This window comes from Phycodurus eques, chromosome 1, assembly GCF_024500275.1.
Source record: "Phycodurus eques isolate BA_2022a chromosome 1, UOR_Pequ_1.1, whole genome shotgun sequence".
In the NCBI taxonomy this organism is placed as follows: Eukaryota; Metazoa; Chordata; class Actinopteri; order Syngnathiformes; family Syngnathidae; genus Phycodurus; species Phycodurus eques.
Genome location: NC_084525.1, coordinates 10,246,672 through 10,265,365, shown reverse-complemented (window position 1 = coordinate 10,265,365; position 18,694 = coordinate 10,246,672). Strand labels below are relative to the sequence as shown.

At 44.3% G+C, this 18,694-nt stretch overlaps 2 protein-coding genes across 5 annotated transcripts in view; both read left to right on the top strand.

Annotated features, from left to right (window-relative positions):
- The first annotated feature begins 830 nt into the window (after positions 1 to 830).
- On the top strand, positions 831 to 13,974 carry LOC133402601 (NGFI-A-binding protein 1-like). Of its 3 annotated transcripts, none has more exons than XM_061676533.1 (9): positions 831 to 1,232; positions 4,892 to 4,921; positions 4,990 to 5,691; positions 5,770 to 5,903; positions 5,985 to 6,036; positions 8,768 to 8,887; positions 11,693 to 11,861; positions 12,340 to 12,480; positions 12,573 to 13,974. In XM_061676533.1, exons 3-9 carry the CDS (start codon positions 5,050 to 5,052, stop codon positions 12,647 to 12,649), a joined length of 1,335 nt encoding a protein of 444 aa, XP_061532517.1. In that variant the 5' UTR covers positions 831 to 1,232; positions 4,892 to 4,921; positions 4,990 to 5,049; the 3' UTR covers positions 12,650 to 13,974. The 3 variants fall into 3 exon arrangements, with proteins under 3 accessions (XP_061532517.1, XP_061532509.1, XP_061532500.1); XM_061676525.1 differs by adding an exon at positions 3,011 to 3,148 and having other exon boundaries at positions 4,892 to 5,691; XM_061676516.1 differs by having other exon boundaries at positions 4,892 to 5,691.
- Positions 13,975 to 16,929: 2,955 nt separating this feature from the next.
- Positions 16,930 to 18,694, top strand: part of glsa (glutaminase a) — a 27,019-nt gene continuing 25,254 nt past the window's right edge. For both annotated transcript variants that reach the window (XM_061676503.1, XM_061676493.1), the window contains exon 1: positions 16,930 to 17,270. In XM_061676503.1, the coding sequence (XP_061532487.1) occupies positions 17,062 to 17,270 (209 nt within the window). In that variant the 5' untranslated portion in view covers positions 16,930 to 17,061. The remainder of the gene's footprint in view (positions 17,271 to 18,694) is intronic.

Here is an 18,694-nt window from a genome sequence, read left to right as displayed (position 1 = left end):
GACTGTTTGTTGGGTGGTGTGCCGTGAGATTTAGATCTAATGTTACATAATGTGCCTTAGTTTTAAGATTCAAGATTCAAGACGGTTAATGCCATGTGCGCGGTCCAAAAAAAAAGGCGTTTTTTTTAAACGATGCAACGAAAATCTTACTTGCATGCTTCCCTTCACAAGAATAGACAAGCTAAATAAAATAAGGTTAAAAAAAGAAGTGAAAGAGACTATAAGAGACATCAGAATAAAAACAGTATGAGTTGGGGTTTAAGTGCAGTGTCATTGAGTTGATATTACAACCAGTGTCGCCACTAGGCCTAATACTCAAGCCCCTCCAAACACACACACACACACACACACACAATGGGCCACAATTATTTTCCACCGGCACCTACGCCCCCGCCAAATATTTTTTAGGGTGTGCTAAGCCATCCCGAAAGTCTAAACCTTGCGACACTCCTGATTGCAACAGGTAGTACTGTATGTGTATTAGGTTTACAACTAGTTTTATGAGTTGATGTGATGGCCCAGAAAAGGTTGAAAACATTCAACTCACTTATTATGAGTGCAGTACATAAAAAAAGATTCAACATAAAACATGAAACTTCTAAAAAGCTTACTTACTTGTGAGAGCATGGGAATATGTACAGTATATATTTTGTAAAGCAATATAGAAAGAATTTGTAGATCATTGCTTTTCAATGTGAACGTCAGCTACGAGTTCTGATAGTTTTTTCTTAAAGTTAAACAAGCACTATTTATAATATCCCGACTTTTATTTTCTTAAACAGGCGGAAGTGCTCGTGTTTCAGTGGGTGCCATTTGCGTTGTGTGCTCAGACTGTGCTGGGGAGTGGAGAGACCCGAGAGGACTCAAACACTTAAACGCGCAACACACACTCCGAGAAAAAAAGGACGCACAGAAGTCTTTTTTTCTGATTTTTCCTCTTTGCTTATCTTAACGACAATAATAATAATAATAATAAAGTTTACAGAGGAGGCTCAGATAACCGAGCTTCGCTCCTCTTGAACCAACAAATAAATCGCTTTCTGATTTCTTTCTTTTATTTCCAACTGGAAATTATCTATAGATTCTTTACATTGGCGTCCGTGGCTTTTCCGCGCAAGTCGACGCTGCAGGGGCCGTTTTGTTTGCGAGCTGGCCTGCGTGCTGAGGACGAGTGAGGGAGAAGGAGAGTGGAGCGCCACACGAACGCACCAAAGGGGCCCAAAACACACCAGGTAGGCGCAACTCCAGTGCACGGGATCGCGTGCTGGACTACTGTATTGTGCACTGCATATTGTGCAAAACGGGACGTCACAAACATACATTGCTGTTGCGCATAAGGGTGCAACGTCAAATTGAATCGACAATCACACCGAAACTCATGGCGGACATTTATGTGGATGTCAGACGTTTAATTAATTAATGCAGCCTTTCCTCATCATCTATCTATTGAGCCTGCGTTAGACAAATCTCAACACACAGCACCAAACAACAATGTCTCCAAAAGAATCTATACTGAAACCATGATCTTGTCTCAATTTACTCACTTGTAGTCAGTTTGAAATTTGGAAAGCAAAGTCCTCCACAAAGTCTACTTGCTATGCAGCTTGTTGTATTATAGTAATAACAAATGATTTAACAAATGTTTGTAGAAGCTTAAAAAAAAAAAAAAAAAAAAAGGACAAAAAACACCAGTGTTAGCAGTCGCCATGGTGATGAAGTTGCTGGGAATTTCTTGTGAATCAGTTGATTCAAGGTGTCTCTGCATGTGCAAGCACTGAAAATAAAAGCTGAAATTTGTGAATCAGGAGTAGACACAAACACTGGTACAACAGTTCAAACATGTAGTGATGGCCTATCACAGGTCATGTATATTTGTAAGACGCTGATGATCTCATGACAACATGTAGATTTTCTTCTTTGAAGGTGTTCATACCAATACTGCTAAAACCCAAGATGAAAAGAATATGCATATTTGGTCTTGCAGCATACAAGTTTTATTACTGTGCTTGTGACTGTGGTGACCCATCACTGTTGTCTCTAAAGCTGAAAAACAACCAAATAAAAACAGAGCACTTTTATTACTCTATTCAAAGCTAAAACCTCACCCAGAAAGGACGCGATACAACATACTGTATGTGAAGCAACCTAAAACAGACAAAGACAGCCACAAAAATAAAGGCATGGATTTGCCCCATAGCCTGATGAGCACTATATGCATCCCCTTCCATCTTAAACCCAGGGGTACTCACATCCACACATAGAGCAGTTATGGCCGCAAACACCTCTGCAACATTAATTCTAAGATCAACATGTAGATACCGTGGTGCCTTTAGATATTACTTGTTCAGTGTAGAGGATAAAGAATATATGCATGTGAGTATTGTTATATTTTCTGTTGCTCCACCGTTTGCTTAAAGGGTTGTAAATACCGATGTAAATACCGACGTAAATACCAATGTTATTCGTTCACCCATCTGTGGTGTTTTGCAATGTTTGTTAGCATTCATCTAAATGGATTATCTGAAGAAAATGAATGTCGTTGTAAATACACAATGTGTAATTCTTTTGGTTTTTGTTTAGTTTTACAGTAAACTTCAAGTTGGAGTGGCAATAAACAGCTTGAAGGCTCTTTTTTAAAGAATTGCTCTGACTACTACTGCTTGATGTGAAGTGAGTTGAGTTCACTCCCAACACACAACGCTCATAACTCAAATGTTTGCTATCAAGTCAAAGCAAAAAAAAAAATCTGCCAAACGATGGCTCGTATCTCAATAAACCCGGAAGTCGGGATACTCGTATCTCAAGGTTCCATTGTATTCTGCTGTTTGACGCGACAAGATAGCAAAGTGTCGCACTGGGGGGGGAAACTCCACCTAGTATCATGGATGATACCTCTTTGCAGCAGCTGGGTCTGGTCTTTTAGTACCGCTTCACAACCTCATGCTACTGTCTTGGTTCAGACAGCTTTTGTGTGTTTCCCACCCGGGGCCCCTGCTCGGGGCTATTCTAGGCGAGGCGAGCCCACCACCTACACATCCTGCAGGGGTGGAGAGAGGCATGTGGTCCTCCCAGCAACTGTGCCTATTGCCAATCTCTCCTCTGCTGAAATGACAAACAAGGTTTCCTCAGGATTGGACTATTGCTCAATGTAAGGGTGAACAAGGTCAATATAGGGTGTAGTGTCACCTCTTTGCATGTCTCTGGCATGTGCTACAAGGAAAACTTGACATGGCCTGTGTCGTTTGTCATTGTAATACTTTTTTTTATATCAAGGGTTCGCCAACCTTTTTATTTTCTGTGAGCTACTTTTACACACTGAAAGTGCCCCACAGCTACTCATGTTTAGTAACATTTATTAACATTGCTAATGTCCAGGGCACAAGTGAATATGCTTGTTGTGCACATAATGTAGCAAACAAAAATAGTAATACAGGACCCACATTTTGTAAAGTAACTTAATTTCACCAATAATATATATATTTTTAAAATTGTATACACCAGCATGTGCCCTTTAATACTTAAAAAAATAAACATTTCTGTATAAAAGCTCAAATAATATTCACCAACAAGCTTAAAAAAAACTTGAAAATGTGTATATAACTATGAGCATTTCTCATCCGCCTCACAATTCTGAGGTCTTCCAGGCTTCCTGTGTGGAGTTTGCATGTTCTCCCCGTGTCTGCGTGGGTTTTCTCCGAGTACTCCGGTTTCCTCCCACATTCCAAAAACATGCACAGTAGTTTAAATGAAGAATCTAAATTGTCAATAGGTGTGAATGTGAGTGTGAATGGTTGTTTGTTTATATGTGGCCCGCGATTGGCTGGCGACCAGTTCAGGGCGTACCCGACCTCTCACCCAAAGTCAGCTAGGGTAGGCTCTTGTTTTGGTTCTGAATGTGGAGATGGAATGTTGCTGCTGCTCAATTCTGGGGTGGATCTATTCTAAGTGATCCCACAGGGCTGCTGGCCACCCAAAATATTTGGAAAAATCCTTCAATTTTTTTATCTTTTGAAAAAAATTAAATGTTAAATATATCTAAAACTATGTATAATTGCTGAGTATATTTTAACTAAACTAATGGATTGGTTTTAGCATGTGAAATTACAAAGTGAGGAAAGTGTCACTTCGATTTTTCTGCATGTGTCCCTAAGAAAATGTTTGGACAAACCTGATGTAAAGAAACAGGCAACAATTATTTAAATCCACTCAATGCTGAACGTCATTAGACAAAACCAGGAAAACAGATGAGTGGACTTCCTGTGTGCGCAGCCAAACTACGATTGCTACTGGCTGATGACATGTTGGTTTGAACCCGAATTTGCTAGAATATTCATTTCTTTTTTGCTGGCATCTTCGCACAAATGTTAAATACATGTATATTGTTTATTTATAGGCACGCTGGCCGACTGGTTAGAGCGTCAGCCTCACAGTTCTGAGGACCCGGGTTCAATCCCCGGCCCCGACTGTGTGGAGTTTGCATGTTCTCCCCGTGCCTGTGTGGGTTTTCTCCGGGCACTCCTGTTTCCTCCCACATCCCAAAAACATGCATAAATTGGAGACTCTAAATTGCCCGTAGGTGTGACTGTGACTGTGAGTGCGAATGGTTGTCTGATTGTATGTGCCCTGCGATTGGCTGGCAACCAGTTCAGGGTGTACCCCGCCTCCTGCCCGATGACAGCTGGGATAGGCTCCAGCACGCCCGCGACCCTAGTGAGGATAAGCGGCTCAGAAAATGGATGGATGAATATTCCTACAGGTGCTTTGTCCCAGTTTCCTGCTGTAGGGCTCTGCCAGTTACGTGAGGAAGTGCTTTGTCCTGTTTTGCTGAATGCGGAAGTTGGTCGCACATAACCCCTGTTTGTATTAACGCCGTTTCCTCTCATCTCTCCAGACATGGCGGCGGTGTTGCCGAGGACGCTGGGTGAGCTGCAGCTCTACCGGATCCTACAGCGAGCCAACCTGCTCTACTACTACGAAGCTTTCATCCAGCAGGGTGGCGATGACGTGCAGCAGCTGTGCGAGGCCGGTGAGGAGGAGTTCCTTGAGATCATGGCACTTGTCGGTATGGCAAGCAAGCCGCTTCACGTACGCCGCCTGCAGAAGGCGCTGCGCGACTGGGTCACCAACCCGGCCATCTTCAACCAGCCACTCACCTCGCTGCCGGTCTGCAGCATTCCTGTCTACAAGCTTCCTGAAGGCTCACCCACACTGCTGGGTGCCCAGGACCGAGCCAACACATCCAGTGTCAAGCTGCCCAAGGCAGTCGCCACCTGCTCTGACACGGGAAAGCTGGATCTGACTCGGGACAAAGTATCTGTAGGCTCGCCCCTTCCGGGCAATGCCGAAACACGGTTCTGGTCGGGACACAGCAATGATAGCGAGCACAGCCTGTCGCCGTCTGACCTGGGCTCCCCATCCTCTCCCAGAGACGTGATGGAGGCCCTGGATGCGGCTGCTGTGCAGTCGGTCCTAGAGTGTGTGGACAGGATGACGCCGGGGCTCACAAAAGCAGACCTCACCGAGGTCAAAGAGCAGCTCAAGAGCAACAAGAAACTGGCAAAGATGATCGGACACATCTTTGAGCTGAGTGACGATGACCCGCGGCGGGAGGAGGAGATTCGCAAGTACAGTGCTATTTACGGACGCTTCGACTCCAAAAGGAGGGACGGAAAGCATCTGACACTCCATGAGGTGGGACAGTATTCCTCAAGCGTAGAAACACATGAAGTAATCAATTTTGGGCTCATGATTGTCTTTTTGATGGTGCAGCTGACAGTAAACGAGGCAGCGGCGCGACTCTGCATGAGGGACACGGCCCTGCTAACCCGCAGAGACGAGCTGTTTGGACTCGCCCGGCAGATCTCCAGAGAAGTCACATACAAATACACCTACCGCACCAGCAAGTAAGCGTCACTGCCCTACATCGTCAAGTTCTGGCATCACAACAACACCTGTGATGTGAAAAGTTTGCTGTTTGTCCTCAGGTCTCGCTGTGGGGACCGAGACGAGCCGTCTCCCAAAAGGATTAAAACTGAGGTGAATTCTTCTGTTTGTTTCCCAGTAATGAAAAAGAGTAATGTAAAATAAAAAAATAATAGAGATCTTTGGGAGCACCACAAGCACAACATTTTGAAATTGGAAGTGTAAGAGAAAAAGGTAAACAATCATATTACTTAGTTACAGAATAGAAATCTATCACTCAATTTTTGGGAAGCCAGCAACCCACATAAAAAAAAACGTGTTTTGTTTGCTTTTACACGCCCCGAGTGCTTTGAAATTGGATGTACAGTAAATGCCCATTCTGCGTAAGATTGCATTTGAATCTTCGGACAGCACATCTGAAAAACTGCTCTGGGGGAGGCTAGCACCAATTGGCGCAGTCCGCTGATAATTGGCGCAATGCGCTGATATGACCCATGCAGATGCCAGGAAGTGCAGAGTTAATGCTGAGTTTTGTCGTAGATGATATAGTGTGAGTCCTTCTTCTGACTGGTGAAGAACTCTTAGCTCATCCACATGCTCCAAAAATTCATTGCTGAATAGAACATACGTCATGGTAATTTTTGTTTCTGGCATTTCAAAAATGTTAACAGGAGCGAAAAAGATCTGTCCTTCCCATTGCCTCCCATTTTCCCTATCCTCTTCCTCACCACAGAAACCGCAGTCGTGGTTACGCGCAGCAATGCCGGTTTGCATCTGCCTTTCAAACACGCTATTTTAAGACGCAAAATCAACCATCGTAATTTGTCTCAGGTTTGACAAATCACGTTGCACATGCTGACTTAATCTAATTGCATCTACTCCTCCCAGAATGTGCAAAATTAATTGCGTAGCAGTTTTGCCTGTTTGACAGATGCAATCCTGGGTGTGCTTGTTTAATAGATCAGAATCAGAATCATCTTTATTTGCCAAGTATGTCCAAAAAACACACAAGGAATTTGTCTCCGGTAGTTGGAGCCGCTCTAGTACGACAACAGACAGTCAATTTACAGAACACTTTGGAGACAGAAAGACATTGACAAAAAAAGAAAACAGTCACTGAGCAGTAAAGGGTTGCTAGTTATCTGGTAATGCCGGTACTTTTTTTTTTTTTTTGACAATTGTGCAAAAAGATGCAGAGTCCTCGAGCACTTAGAGCAGTTCGAATGACTAATATTGCAATAATCCGGTGCAATGACCAATGTGCAAAGGGCGCTGAGACTTCAAGGAGTGTATGCGGTTTAAAGTGACGAGTAGTGCGATAATCTGGGACAATGTTGGTTGTGCAAATGTTACAGATACTCCTCAATCAGTGTGCAAATGGAGCAGATGCTACTCTGGTATGAGTGGCCAGTATATGCAAATAGTGCAGCATGGCAAGACAACTACAGTGAGTGCACGAGTCATACATAATTGGCCCCACAGAAATGTGACAACGAACTCAAGTCAAAAAATTGCCAGCATGTTGTAATGGAATTGTAGGTCAGGTGTTTAAGAAGTTGATCGCAAGAGGGAAGAAGCTGTTGGAATGTCTACTAGTTCTAGTTTGCATTGATCGGTAGCGCCTACCTGAGGGAAGGAGCTGGAAGAGCTGGTGACCGGGATGCGGAGGGTTCGAGAGGATTTTGCATGCCCTTGTCTTAGTTCTGGCAGCGTGCAAGTCCTCAATGGTGGGTAGGGGTGTACCGATAATCCTTTCAGCAGTTTTGATTGTCCGTTGCAATCGGAGTTTGTCATTTTTTGTAGCAGCGCCAAACCAGACTGTGATGGAAGAACACAGGACTGATTCGATGACCGCTGTGTAGAACTGTCTCAGCAGCTCCGGTGGCAGGCCGTGCTTTCTCAAAAGCCGCAGGAAGTACATCCTCTGCTGGGCCTTTTTGAGGACGGAGTTGATGTTGGTCGCCCACTTCAGGTCCTGAGAGACTGTAATTCCCAGGAACTTGAAGGTCTCGACGGTTGACACAAGACAGCTGGACAACGTGAGGGGCAGCTGTGGCAAAGGATGCCTCCTGAAGTCCACGATCATCTCTACAGTCTTGAGCGTGTACAGCTCCAGGTTGTGTCGGCCGCACCACAGCTCCAGCCGCTCCACTTCCTGTCGATATGCAGACTCGTCACCGTCCTCGATGAGGCCGATGACAGTGGTGTCATCTGCAAACTTCAGGAGTTTGACAGTCGGGTTCGCTGAGGTGCAGTCGTTCGTGTAGAGAGAGAAGAGCAGCGGAGAGAGGACACAACCTTGGGGCGCCCCAGTGCTGATGCTGCGTGTGGATGAGGTGGCCTCCCCCAGCCCGACTTGGTGTGTCGTGCCCGTCAGAAAGCTGTAAATCCACTGGCAGATGGCAGGTGAGACGCTGAGCTGGAGAAGCTTGGATGAAAGGAGTTCAGGGATGATGGTGTTGAACGCTGAGCTGAAGTCCACGAACAGGATCCTCGCGTAGGTCCCTGCACTGTAGAGGTGTTCTAGGATGAAGTGCAGTCCCATGTTGACTGCATCATCCGCAGACCTGTTCGCTTGGTAGGCAAACTGCAGGGGTTCCAGCAGGGGACCTGTGACACTCTTGAGGTGGTCCAGCACGAGACGTTCAAAGGACTTCATAACCACAGATGTCAAAGCGACAGGCCTGTAGTCATTCAGACCCGAGATTGCAGGTTCCACATCTGTTTGTGTGCGCCTATTTTTTGCATGTGCAAACCTTTAGTAAATCAGGTACAAAGTCTTGAAAGATTATGACGAGAAGAGCCGCACCTTCTTAGTGACTTAATCTCTGTTTTGCTTCTTCAGGAGAACTTCTTCGACATTCAGGAGGCGCTGCAGGCCATCCACATGAGGCAGGAAATGTTGAGGGAGCAGCTGGCCTGCGCCAAGTCCAAAGGAGACGAGAGCATCGGACGGAATCTGCAGGTATAAACACGAAGGTCATGACCACCCCCCCCAAAGTCTGATTTGGTTTCAGATGCGATGCGATTAGTGATGTTCCAGCTGTGGCCTCATTGACATTGATGTCAGTGGGTGTTTGTGGCAACTGATGTTGGTTATTGATGAACATGTTCCTCATCACAGCGCGTGGTCCATTCATTGTAATGTGGAAACACGTCTCTTTGTGCGTGCGACTTCCTGTGTTAGTGTGTAGCGTGCACGTCTGAGCTAATGCGATTTTCCAAAACGTTATTCAGTGAGGGAAGAGATTTCATGGCTCATTCTCAGTGGAGGACATGACACTTTGACGTTCCAATTAAAAGCGACAGTGACATGCGCCATTTCACTTGACGCTCACTGATGGGCAGTGGTGCCAAGTAACGAAATGCAAATACTTCGTTACTGTACTTAAGTTGATTTTTCAGGTATCTGCCCTCAAAATTATTTTTTTTTCTACTGTTTTATGCATAACATTCTGTAGCTTGATATCTATGCGGTTTGTCGATTGAATGCATAAGGCAATAAACGGCATAAGCCTTGCAAAACGGTTGGATTTAGAATTGCTGTTATTGTGACGTAGTTTCGTCAATTAATATTCAAGTACCTGCCACTTCGTGGTTGATACCCACCCCCTCAGTTCAGCTGAACAGCAACACGGTTGTGTTTTACAACAATACAGTGGAACCTCGATTTAACGGACTCCGATTTAACAGATATCGGAAGTAATGAACCCTCTGGACAGTGTATGTGTCCAATGTGTGTGTCATTTCCAGTTGTCACTAAAACCGACATTGAATGTTAGTTCCAGAATTGTCCAGTGTTGTTTACTGGTGTCGTTCCACAATATATGCAGTGACTGGGACACACATACTGTATTTCCGGGTCACAGATATACAATATGACTACATCCGACCAACAGACATGGCCGTGCCTACGTGGTGGCCATGTTGAATGTAGCGAAATTCAACAATGCATTGACGTGGCGGCCATGATGGCAGGAGTTTTATCTATCTTTGCATAGAGCTGTGTGTAGAGACGCGTTATGGTGGCGTTTTTTTTTCTTTAAGAGATGTCTCTGGAGCCGTGCTGCAGTATGGAAAATGCTATTTTTGGTACAGTAACAGGTTTTTTTTGTGTGTCAAGCAGTTCATCTATGGCATCTAATTAACAGATTTGGAAATTGGAAGCACACTAATTCCTTGCGGCTCATGAAAGCGACCCACCTGGACTTGTCACTAGTTACTACTGCAACAAGCACACCAGTATGTCAAGTTTGGATAAAATGTCAAATTTTTCAGACATTTTCAAGCTTTTTTATATTTATTTTCATTACCTTTGCACTGTACTTAGTGTTTTAGGCTATGAAAAAAATATAAAACAAGAATTATGTGCTATACAGTAATATGGGTGCATTTGGCCACAAAAAATATAACAGACAATCGCCTGTAACGGAAGACCACCTCCCGCCCCTATTAGTGCATTAAATCGAGGTTCCACTGTACTTTACTGTATTTGTAATTTATTATGTAACTGTGAGTGAAATAACGAAACTGGCGGTCATTGTCGCCAAAATGTGTCCCAGTTCAAAAGTGAATGGGAATGGAGGACGAGCTCAACCTAAAAATATCTGCCTCCTTTTTCCTTTTCACCCACATCCCCTTTCAGCACACATTTCAGCACACATTTCTCAGCAACAATCCAACAAATGCTTGGTTCATTCTGCTGATAGTCAGACCACATCGAAGGATCCAAACGGGATCGGCCGTCATAAGCCACAAGACACCGTGATATCGGCAAGCAGTAATCAGAGCAAAGCTATTTTCTGTCTTTAAATTAGGAATAACAGCGATCCAATCATAGCAAAGCTTATTTACATATTGAATATTAATAAGAAATCCAGCCATCTCGACTGCCAGTCATAAAAGACCAACTTGAAAAAGGGCAAACTGGGCATTTCTAACACAAATTATCTTGTAAACCCAATAAAAGGACATCAAAGAAAAAAAATTGGGAGGATGGCATGAGACCTTTAACTTTAGTGTTTTTTTATGTGTTTTACTTTTATTCCCTATTTTTTCCCTATCTGTATTTTCGACTATTCACTTTATCGAATAGGTTCTTTACTTTTTTTCAACCTCCACAGATGACGACACGACATAAAAAGGACAGAAATTGAGAGAGGGAAAGTCAAACATCTTGAGGTCTTGACATAGATCTTTGAGAATCTAATGTGAGAGCCACCGTGTGGACAAGGGCTTCGTGCTGGCGTGGCTGCTTTAGAGAGCCTCGTTGTGATGGTGTGGAAAAGCCCAACGATGACCCAGTAGGGTAGACAGCATTCCACCCACCGTCGGCTTTAAGGGGATATATTTTCGTGGCTCAAAAATGTAGTTATGTGTAGGCATAAGAAAAATGCTAGATCAAGAAGCATCCATTTTCCTAGGACTCAGCGCATTCAGCGGACGCACCCACAGCATCTGAGAGCGGAGACAACGGCTTGATTTGTCACGATTAAGAAGCCTCATTTTATATTCTTGGCGATTTATTTTTATCAAATTCAGCAGGGTTGTTAACAGCACTCCTGTCTGTGCTGTGTCAATTTTAGAAGACATTTAATTTCACTTTACAGGGACTTTAAAACACACACGTAAGGTATACTTTTGTCCGTGGTTATCATTAGCAAATGCAAAATTTTTTTGCCGAATTAGCTCATTTTAGCCACTGCAAAAATGACACCATCAGAAAAAAAGAATTAGTCTGGGGTTACAGGGGTTGTGTTTGTATCCTCAGATGCAGCTGGAGCGTCTGCTGGCGAGACAGATGGAAATCCTCCAGGACGCCGCGGTCCAGGAGCGACTGCAGGCTCTGGACTGGAGGATCCCCCCTGCTGCCTTGAAGTACCTCACCAACACCCAGAACACCAATGGGGCCGCCAATGACGCCACCAAGGAGAATCAAGGTAAACTGGATCACAACACCTTTCCGGTCTAGGGCTAACATTAAAAAAAAAGCTTTTTTTTTTTTTTTTTTTTTTGCATGTAAACTGCTTGCTCTGAATTTGATTCTTCTTCTGTGAAAAAAAAAACGTGAGGATTCAAGTTTTTTCTTCAGGGCTCATCTCCTCTTCCTACATCACCCACTTTGACAGCTTCTTCTATCACTCTTCCCACAAATCCCACAATGCACCTGTAATTAAGCCGCCTACGCATGTTTACCTCCAGCCAGTTGCCCAGAGGGGGCGTCTCTCTCTCTCTCTCTCTCTCTCTCTCTCTCTCTCTCACTCCCGTTTTCTGTCTCTGTTTGTCTCTTTCTGTCTCCTCCCTGCCTTAACAACATTGTTGTCATTGATGTTAAATGGTATCTATGTGCAGCATCTGGTTTAATATTGCTGCTAGAATGAGCTGAGCCTCATTGCTCCTCATCCGTCTGTTCTCCAGATGAGCGACCCATAAACCTACGGGTCGTGAGTCAAACCATGCAAGAAGGGGACCTCCCGTTAGGCAAACAACTGGCCAATGAGCTGAAACGTCACCACAACCACAACAGCAGCACAGATGAGACCAAAACACCCGCAACAGGTCAGTGTGTGGTGATTTGATTGACTGCTGTTCATTTTTATGTTCTTGCTTTTGTACGCTGACACTGTCAATCTAAATGTTTATGTTCTCAGAAAATGGGATGTCACTGCGGGCAGCCGGGAACACAGAAAAAAAGACCATCAAGTCAGAACCTGAGGACTCCACATAGTGCCTCCCATTTGGTCTCACTCATGGTAGTATGCAGTTATCAGCCGTCACTAGAAACTAAGCAAGCACAGCCACAGTAGAGCCTTAACAACCAATGTTGCCTCATGAAGAGCATTTATTTTCCTTGATTTCATCTTTGTGTCAGTGCCAAAGCATCAAGAGAGCATGAAGACATGCCCCTTCATGCTTAGCGGGTCTTTTCTCTACTAGAAGTATGTGTTCTTACCTCTGAACAATTGTTTTTGTTGCTTCTGTTGGCGACATTTATGCTGGGCCTGAATCTGAACTCTGCCTCCGTCATTCTCCCAAATCAACATTGGTGTTGGAACCAAATGGGTCGTCGGTACTGTCAGGAGACTGAGTTTGGGTCAAGTCCCAGTATCAGGTTCCTTTTCTTTATTTTTGGGATGACTCCAGCTCTCATCTCGCTTGTCTTGTGTATATTTATGGGAGATCATTTGTGAAGAAGTATTTCTGAGCAACAGCAGGGGACCTGTGTGACAGTCAGGTTCGCTAAGTAGTCATTGCTTCATGTCACACTGCTGGTTGAATCCAGAACCACACATCTGCAGACAGAGTACTCCAGGACTGAAGATGTGACATTGCACCAGGGCTCACCTTTAGGTGCGTGTCCTTGCAGAGTGTAAATAGTTCTGTGATAGCAAATTGTGTTAACCTAATCTCAACCAGGGTTCTGCCATGTCAAGTGTAACTTTGCTGTATATGTTTGTGTCAATAGTGTTCATGTGTATAAAAAAGAACTTTCAGTGTCACAAAGGAAAAAATTCAAGTGTGAAAGTGTGGTGTATAAAACCGGCTTTACACACCGTCTATGATGATGTTGATTAGGTATCTCTTAATGCATATTTCATGTCTGTTGCTGTCTAGCCGTAGAAACATTACAATATTCTGTGCGTCCTGACAAGTTGGTCCGACACTCCTCCCCCTGCAGGTAGTTCACTCAGTGGCAGACCAATGCAATATACAGTATATGTGACTAACATGTAAGAATTGTTTTGTGACTGTATGTCTGTCCTCCGAAGCTGATAATGTTGTCTTAACGTGCGGCACACTGTATTTGTATTTAAAGACTTTTCATGGAAGTCATTGTTTCATGTCAAGAAACTAGTGAGGACTCCCGATGACATTGTGATGTTTTCAGTGGAGCTCCCCAGCCTGAAGCCTTGTTGGCCTCTCATCACTGTCTCCTCATAATGGTATATTAGGCTCCACCAACTAGTTATGCACCTGGTTTTTTTTGTGTTTTTTTTAACACTAATATATTTTATTTGTTATACAGCACATAACATTAAACTTTATTTTTTGAACCCCATTGTGATGACTGCTCTCTGTCAGTGACTGCTTCCCTCAGCTCCCATGCGGCTTTTTATGGGTTTCATCTGATTCCCTTCTTTGCTGAGCAGGCTGGGGATTGATACTGTATTCTACAACAGGTATGTCAAAAATAGGGCCCATGGGCAAAAACCGGCACGGTAGGTGGTTAAATCCGGCCCGCAGGATGAATTTTGAAAGTAAAAAACACTGTAACAAGCCTGCAGTTGTGTGGTTCTGTAATTTAGGGAATATATTTAGGGTTTGAGAATTATTAAGCATGGAGTAAAAATGATTCCTATCATGTGCGTAAGTTGATTTCATTTTCAAGTGCAACACTATATTTTTCCCTTCCAAATACTTGTGACTTCAAGTTTTGTGCTTTTAAATCACTGATCAGTTATAAAGCGCACGTAAATGACCAACTGAAGCAAAATACACTTTTTTCTTATGAAATCAGGTTGTTCTGATTGTTTTGCTAAAGGTTCACAAAATATTATTTCCGAATTTACTTCCATTGCTTTGCATTACAACAAAGGAAAAAACACTAAGGCTGCACTTTGACACCGATTCTGTTCATAACTTTTATGGACAGAATTTCTAGGCGCAGCTGAGGCGTAGAGGGGGTCCGGTTTGGTGGTCTCATCTCTGCTTTTTGCAGATGATTTAGTTCTGTTAGCTTCATCAAGCCGTGATCTCCAACTTTCACTGGAGCAGTTTCCTGCCGAGTGTGAAGCAGTTGGGATGAAAATCAGCGCCTCCAAATCTGAGACCATGGTCCTCAGGATGGAGTGCCTTCTCCAGGTCGCAGTTGAGATCCTGGCCCAAGCGGAAAAGTTCAAGTATCTCGGGGTCTTGTTCACGAGTGAGGGGAAAATGGAACGGGAGATCGACAGGCGCATCGGTGGAGCGTCTGCAGTGATACAGACTTTGTATCGGTCTGTTGTGGTGAAGGAGCTAAGCCGAAAGGTGAAGCTATCAATTTACTGGTCGATCTACGTTCCTACCCTCAACTATGGTCACGAGCTGTGGGTCGTGACCAAAAGAGTCCGGGCTCTCCCTTACAGATAGGGTGAGAAGCTAGCTCATCCGGGAGGGGGTCAGAGAGGATTGAAAGGAGTTTGGGCATCTGATTGGGATGCCTCCTGTTCCGGGCATGTCGCACTGGGAGGAGACCCCCGGGGAAAATCCAGGACACGCTGGAGAGATTATATCTCTCGGCTGGCCTATTAATGCCTCGGGGTCCCCCCAGAAGAACTGGATGAAGTGGGTGGGGAGAGGGAAGTCTGGGCTTCCCTCCCTAAGCTGCTGCCCCCGCAACCCGACCTCAGGTAAGTGGACGAAAATGGATGGATGGATGGATGGATGGATGGATGGAAAAACACCAAGCTTTAGTTATATATATTACGCTGTGATTACACTGGTCCAGCCCACTTGATGTCCAACTAGGCTGTATGTGGCCCCTAAACTACAATGTGTTTGACACCCCTGTTGGACCATGAATGTGACTGGGCTACAGAAGTCCAGCCAGGTTACAATTCCACCTCTAGCCCATTGAAAGTGATCATTCTCGGTTGGCTGTGGTTGAATGCCAGCATCGGCTATTTGCATTCACGTCACATCAAGACATTGTGAAACTAGTTGATGACTCACTCTGACGCAGGTTCTGTTCACATACTTCCTATCTTTTTCCTCACACGCATATGTACACACTCTCTCTCTCTCACACACACACACACACACACAGAGACACACACACACACACACTCACAGACTTTCTCTGTAGAATCGCTCAGCTCATGAACGCCCACGCCCGCTGCTGTTCAGTGGCAGCCCTGTTCTGCACGGCCACCCCTCCCCTTCCTGTCCTCCTCCCTGTCCTCCTCCAGCTTAAGTCACTGATGATGATGAGGATGAGGAAAAGGAGGAGGATGATGATGGGTTGCCGTGGCAATGGTTGGAGGTGGGTGGCTCCACGGGCCTGGTGGTGGGCGGCAGCCAGCCACTAAGCAACGTGGGCGGGATCTGCAGAACGCACCCATCACCCTCACTTTGAAAGCTTTGCAGAATGTGTGGGTGTAGAAATGATGTGATTCCATGGGGAGGGAATTTTTACACAATAATGGACTTTAGGGGGTGAGAAAATTGGCACTTTTCTTGACAATTTTCACATCATACATTTGATATTCACGGCACCAATATTAGCAACACCACTTGCAAGATTGTCTTTCGTTAATATCCATAGGCACATTTTTGGCAGAGATTTTGTTACCTGCTGAGAAAGCTTTTCCGTGTTATTATAAACCAGGAGAATATCAGATTTTTAAGCCAAGTGGACCAAATGTTGTGCAGAAGCAATGTTACATGATTTATAGACATCCAAAAATAACGTTGTTGTGGGAATGCACGTTTGGCAGAAGCAATTTTAATTTCCCTTTAAAATATAGCCCAACATGTGTCATCAGTATCTTACCAGAGCGTGGTGCTGTGATCTGTGATACAATACTGAGGTAGCACCCGTCTGTTGAGAATCGACCATGTGCACTAACGGGATAGTTCACATGGTGTCGCAGCACCACAATAATATAACTGCACTATGCACCATGGACCATTCAAAACAACATTCTGCCTCCAAATCGCCGTGACCAGCATGTACACGAATTCAGTACATATGGCTGAATTGTGCAACAGTCATTATTATTAGCCTCATTAAATAATAAATAAATAGTATATAAATAGTCTGCCTTTACTATTCTTTATTAGTACGTTGGCGTATGTCTTTTTTTTTGTATAATAAATGAAAGATTGCAAATATTTTCCCAGCCCAGAAAAGGAATATTATTTGGTGATGGACGGCTTTCTTGACCAATCGGATTGGGAATGTACAATTTTCCGAGAACCAATCAAAATCCGTACATTTCTATCGCGAGGACAGCTGGTCGTTGTCCACTCACCGGGGGCCCGTTACTCAGTTACTCCTTGACTTTATTCCAGTGAGAAACGCACTCCACTGCTCGTGATCATTCAATTTGTTGCTGGATTCTCTCCCCGTCAGGTTTACTCTTTGTCGACGGGATTGAAATGTTCCATTTACGGCCAACGGCACTGCTCAAGGAGATATTTCAGAGGCAGCTGAAACGACATTTGGCAGGCGGAGTCCACGCATCACCTGCAGCCGGCTACTGGAGCCGCTCTCCGGCCACGGCGACAGCTGAGCAGCACAACGCCAGACGCTTTTGTTCCAAAGGAGACGGACACAATGAGGCCGCAAAAGATTCTTCAACGGAGAAGTGAGTAAAAGCGATAAGCGTCGGATGTTAGCCAGCCATAGCCAAGTTCAGTAATGGGAAAGACACGATTTCATGTAATTTACTGAGACTCCGAATTATGATTGTAATAACGTGTGTTTGTCAAGGGAGGGTTAGTTAGCACACAAATTTTTGTTCTACAATAAATAACATTAGCAAGGCCTCTCGAAATGTTTAGGAAGCTAGTTGTTAGCGAGTAGTACAGTAGCTTGAGACTGTACTGCTGGAGCAGTGGTTGGAAAAATAACCAAATACAAGTACGTTATTGTACTTAAGTAATGTTTTTTTAGGGGGGGGGGGGGGGGGGTATTTGTGCTTTACTTGAGTACAGTGGTGCCTTGAGATAATAGCTTAATCATTCCGCTACCACGCTTGTAACGCAAAACACTCGCATTTCAAATCATCTTTCCCTATTGCAATGAATGGAAATGCCATTAATCCATTCCAGCCCCCCCCCAAAACAACTCAGCAAAAATGTTTGGAATGGGGTTTTCAATTAGAAAAATAGCACTCTATAATATTATACTTTATATAAACATACAGTAAGGACCTACAGTGCATTGGAACCTCGATGTAACGGAATAATTGGGTAGTGGTCGTTCGTCAAAGCCGGTTGTCCATTTATTTTAATCCCTTTTCTTCGTGGTCTAAAAACACCAAGTACAGTAAAAAAACAAACAAACAAAAAAAACTTTGTAAATACATATTTTAAAAAAACATGAAAATGTTTTAAAAGTTTATTCAAACTTAGCTTTAAACTGTGATGGTCGAATACTGTCGTGAATGTGCCGTTGCACATTACCACCTGTAAACAGCTTCCTCCAGGTCGCTACTTGAACACACTTTCATGCATTTAGGCTTATGCACAACACCTGGGGGTCCACCAAAGATATGAATAGGTAGATACAACACGCCCCCTTTTGAGCTATTACTTAATTTCAATGTCCGTGGTTTGCCTTTGATTGGAACACCGACCTCCCCAACATGGCCGCCACGTTGGCATTTCGGTTAGCCGGGGTGTTATAGCGCGACCAACGCAGCTTTTCTCTGTCTGTTCATTTGCACTCAGTGACGGTGTGAATGTGAGTGTGAATAGTTGTCCGCGTCTATATGTGCCCTGCGACTGACTGGCGAACAGTTCAGGTGTAGTTTGCCTTTCACCCGAAGTCAGCTGCGATAGGGTCCAGTGCCCCGTGACCCTAACCAGGATAAGCGGTGTTGAAAATGGATGGATGGATGGATGGATGCCTGTTCATTGGGCAAGTAAACAGCGGCCAATTGTGGAACTAATGGCCTCTGTCCGGTGCAATGGGGCATGTTGCGTACCAACTGGACACCATCATTCAGTATGTTAAATCAAGGTGCCACTGTAATTAAATCATTGTTTTTCTAAGGGAGACGCAACA

What these genes read in the sequence shown, in the direction of transcription:
- LOC133402601 (XM_061676516.1), top strand. Translation starts at nt 4,894, where the DNA reads ATGGCGGCGGTGTTGCCGAGGACGCTGGGTGAGCTGCAGCTCTACCGG. An exon ending in CCAAAAGGATTAAAACTGAG is followed by an intron (nt 6,037 to 8,767) that starts GTGAATTCTTCT and finishes TTGCTTCTTCAG; the next exon opens with GAGAACTTCTTCGACATTCA. An exon ending in CGCCACCAAGGAGAATCAAG is followed by an intron (nt 11,862 to 12,339) that starts GTAAACTGGATC and finishes TCTGTTCTCCAG; the next exon opens with ATGAGCGACCCATAAACCTA.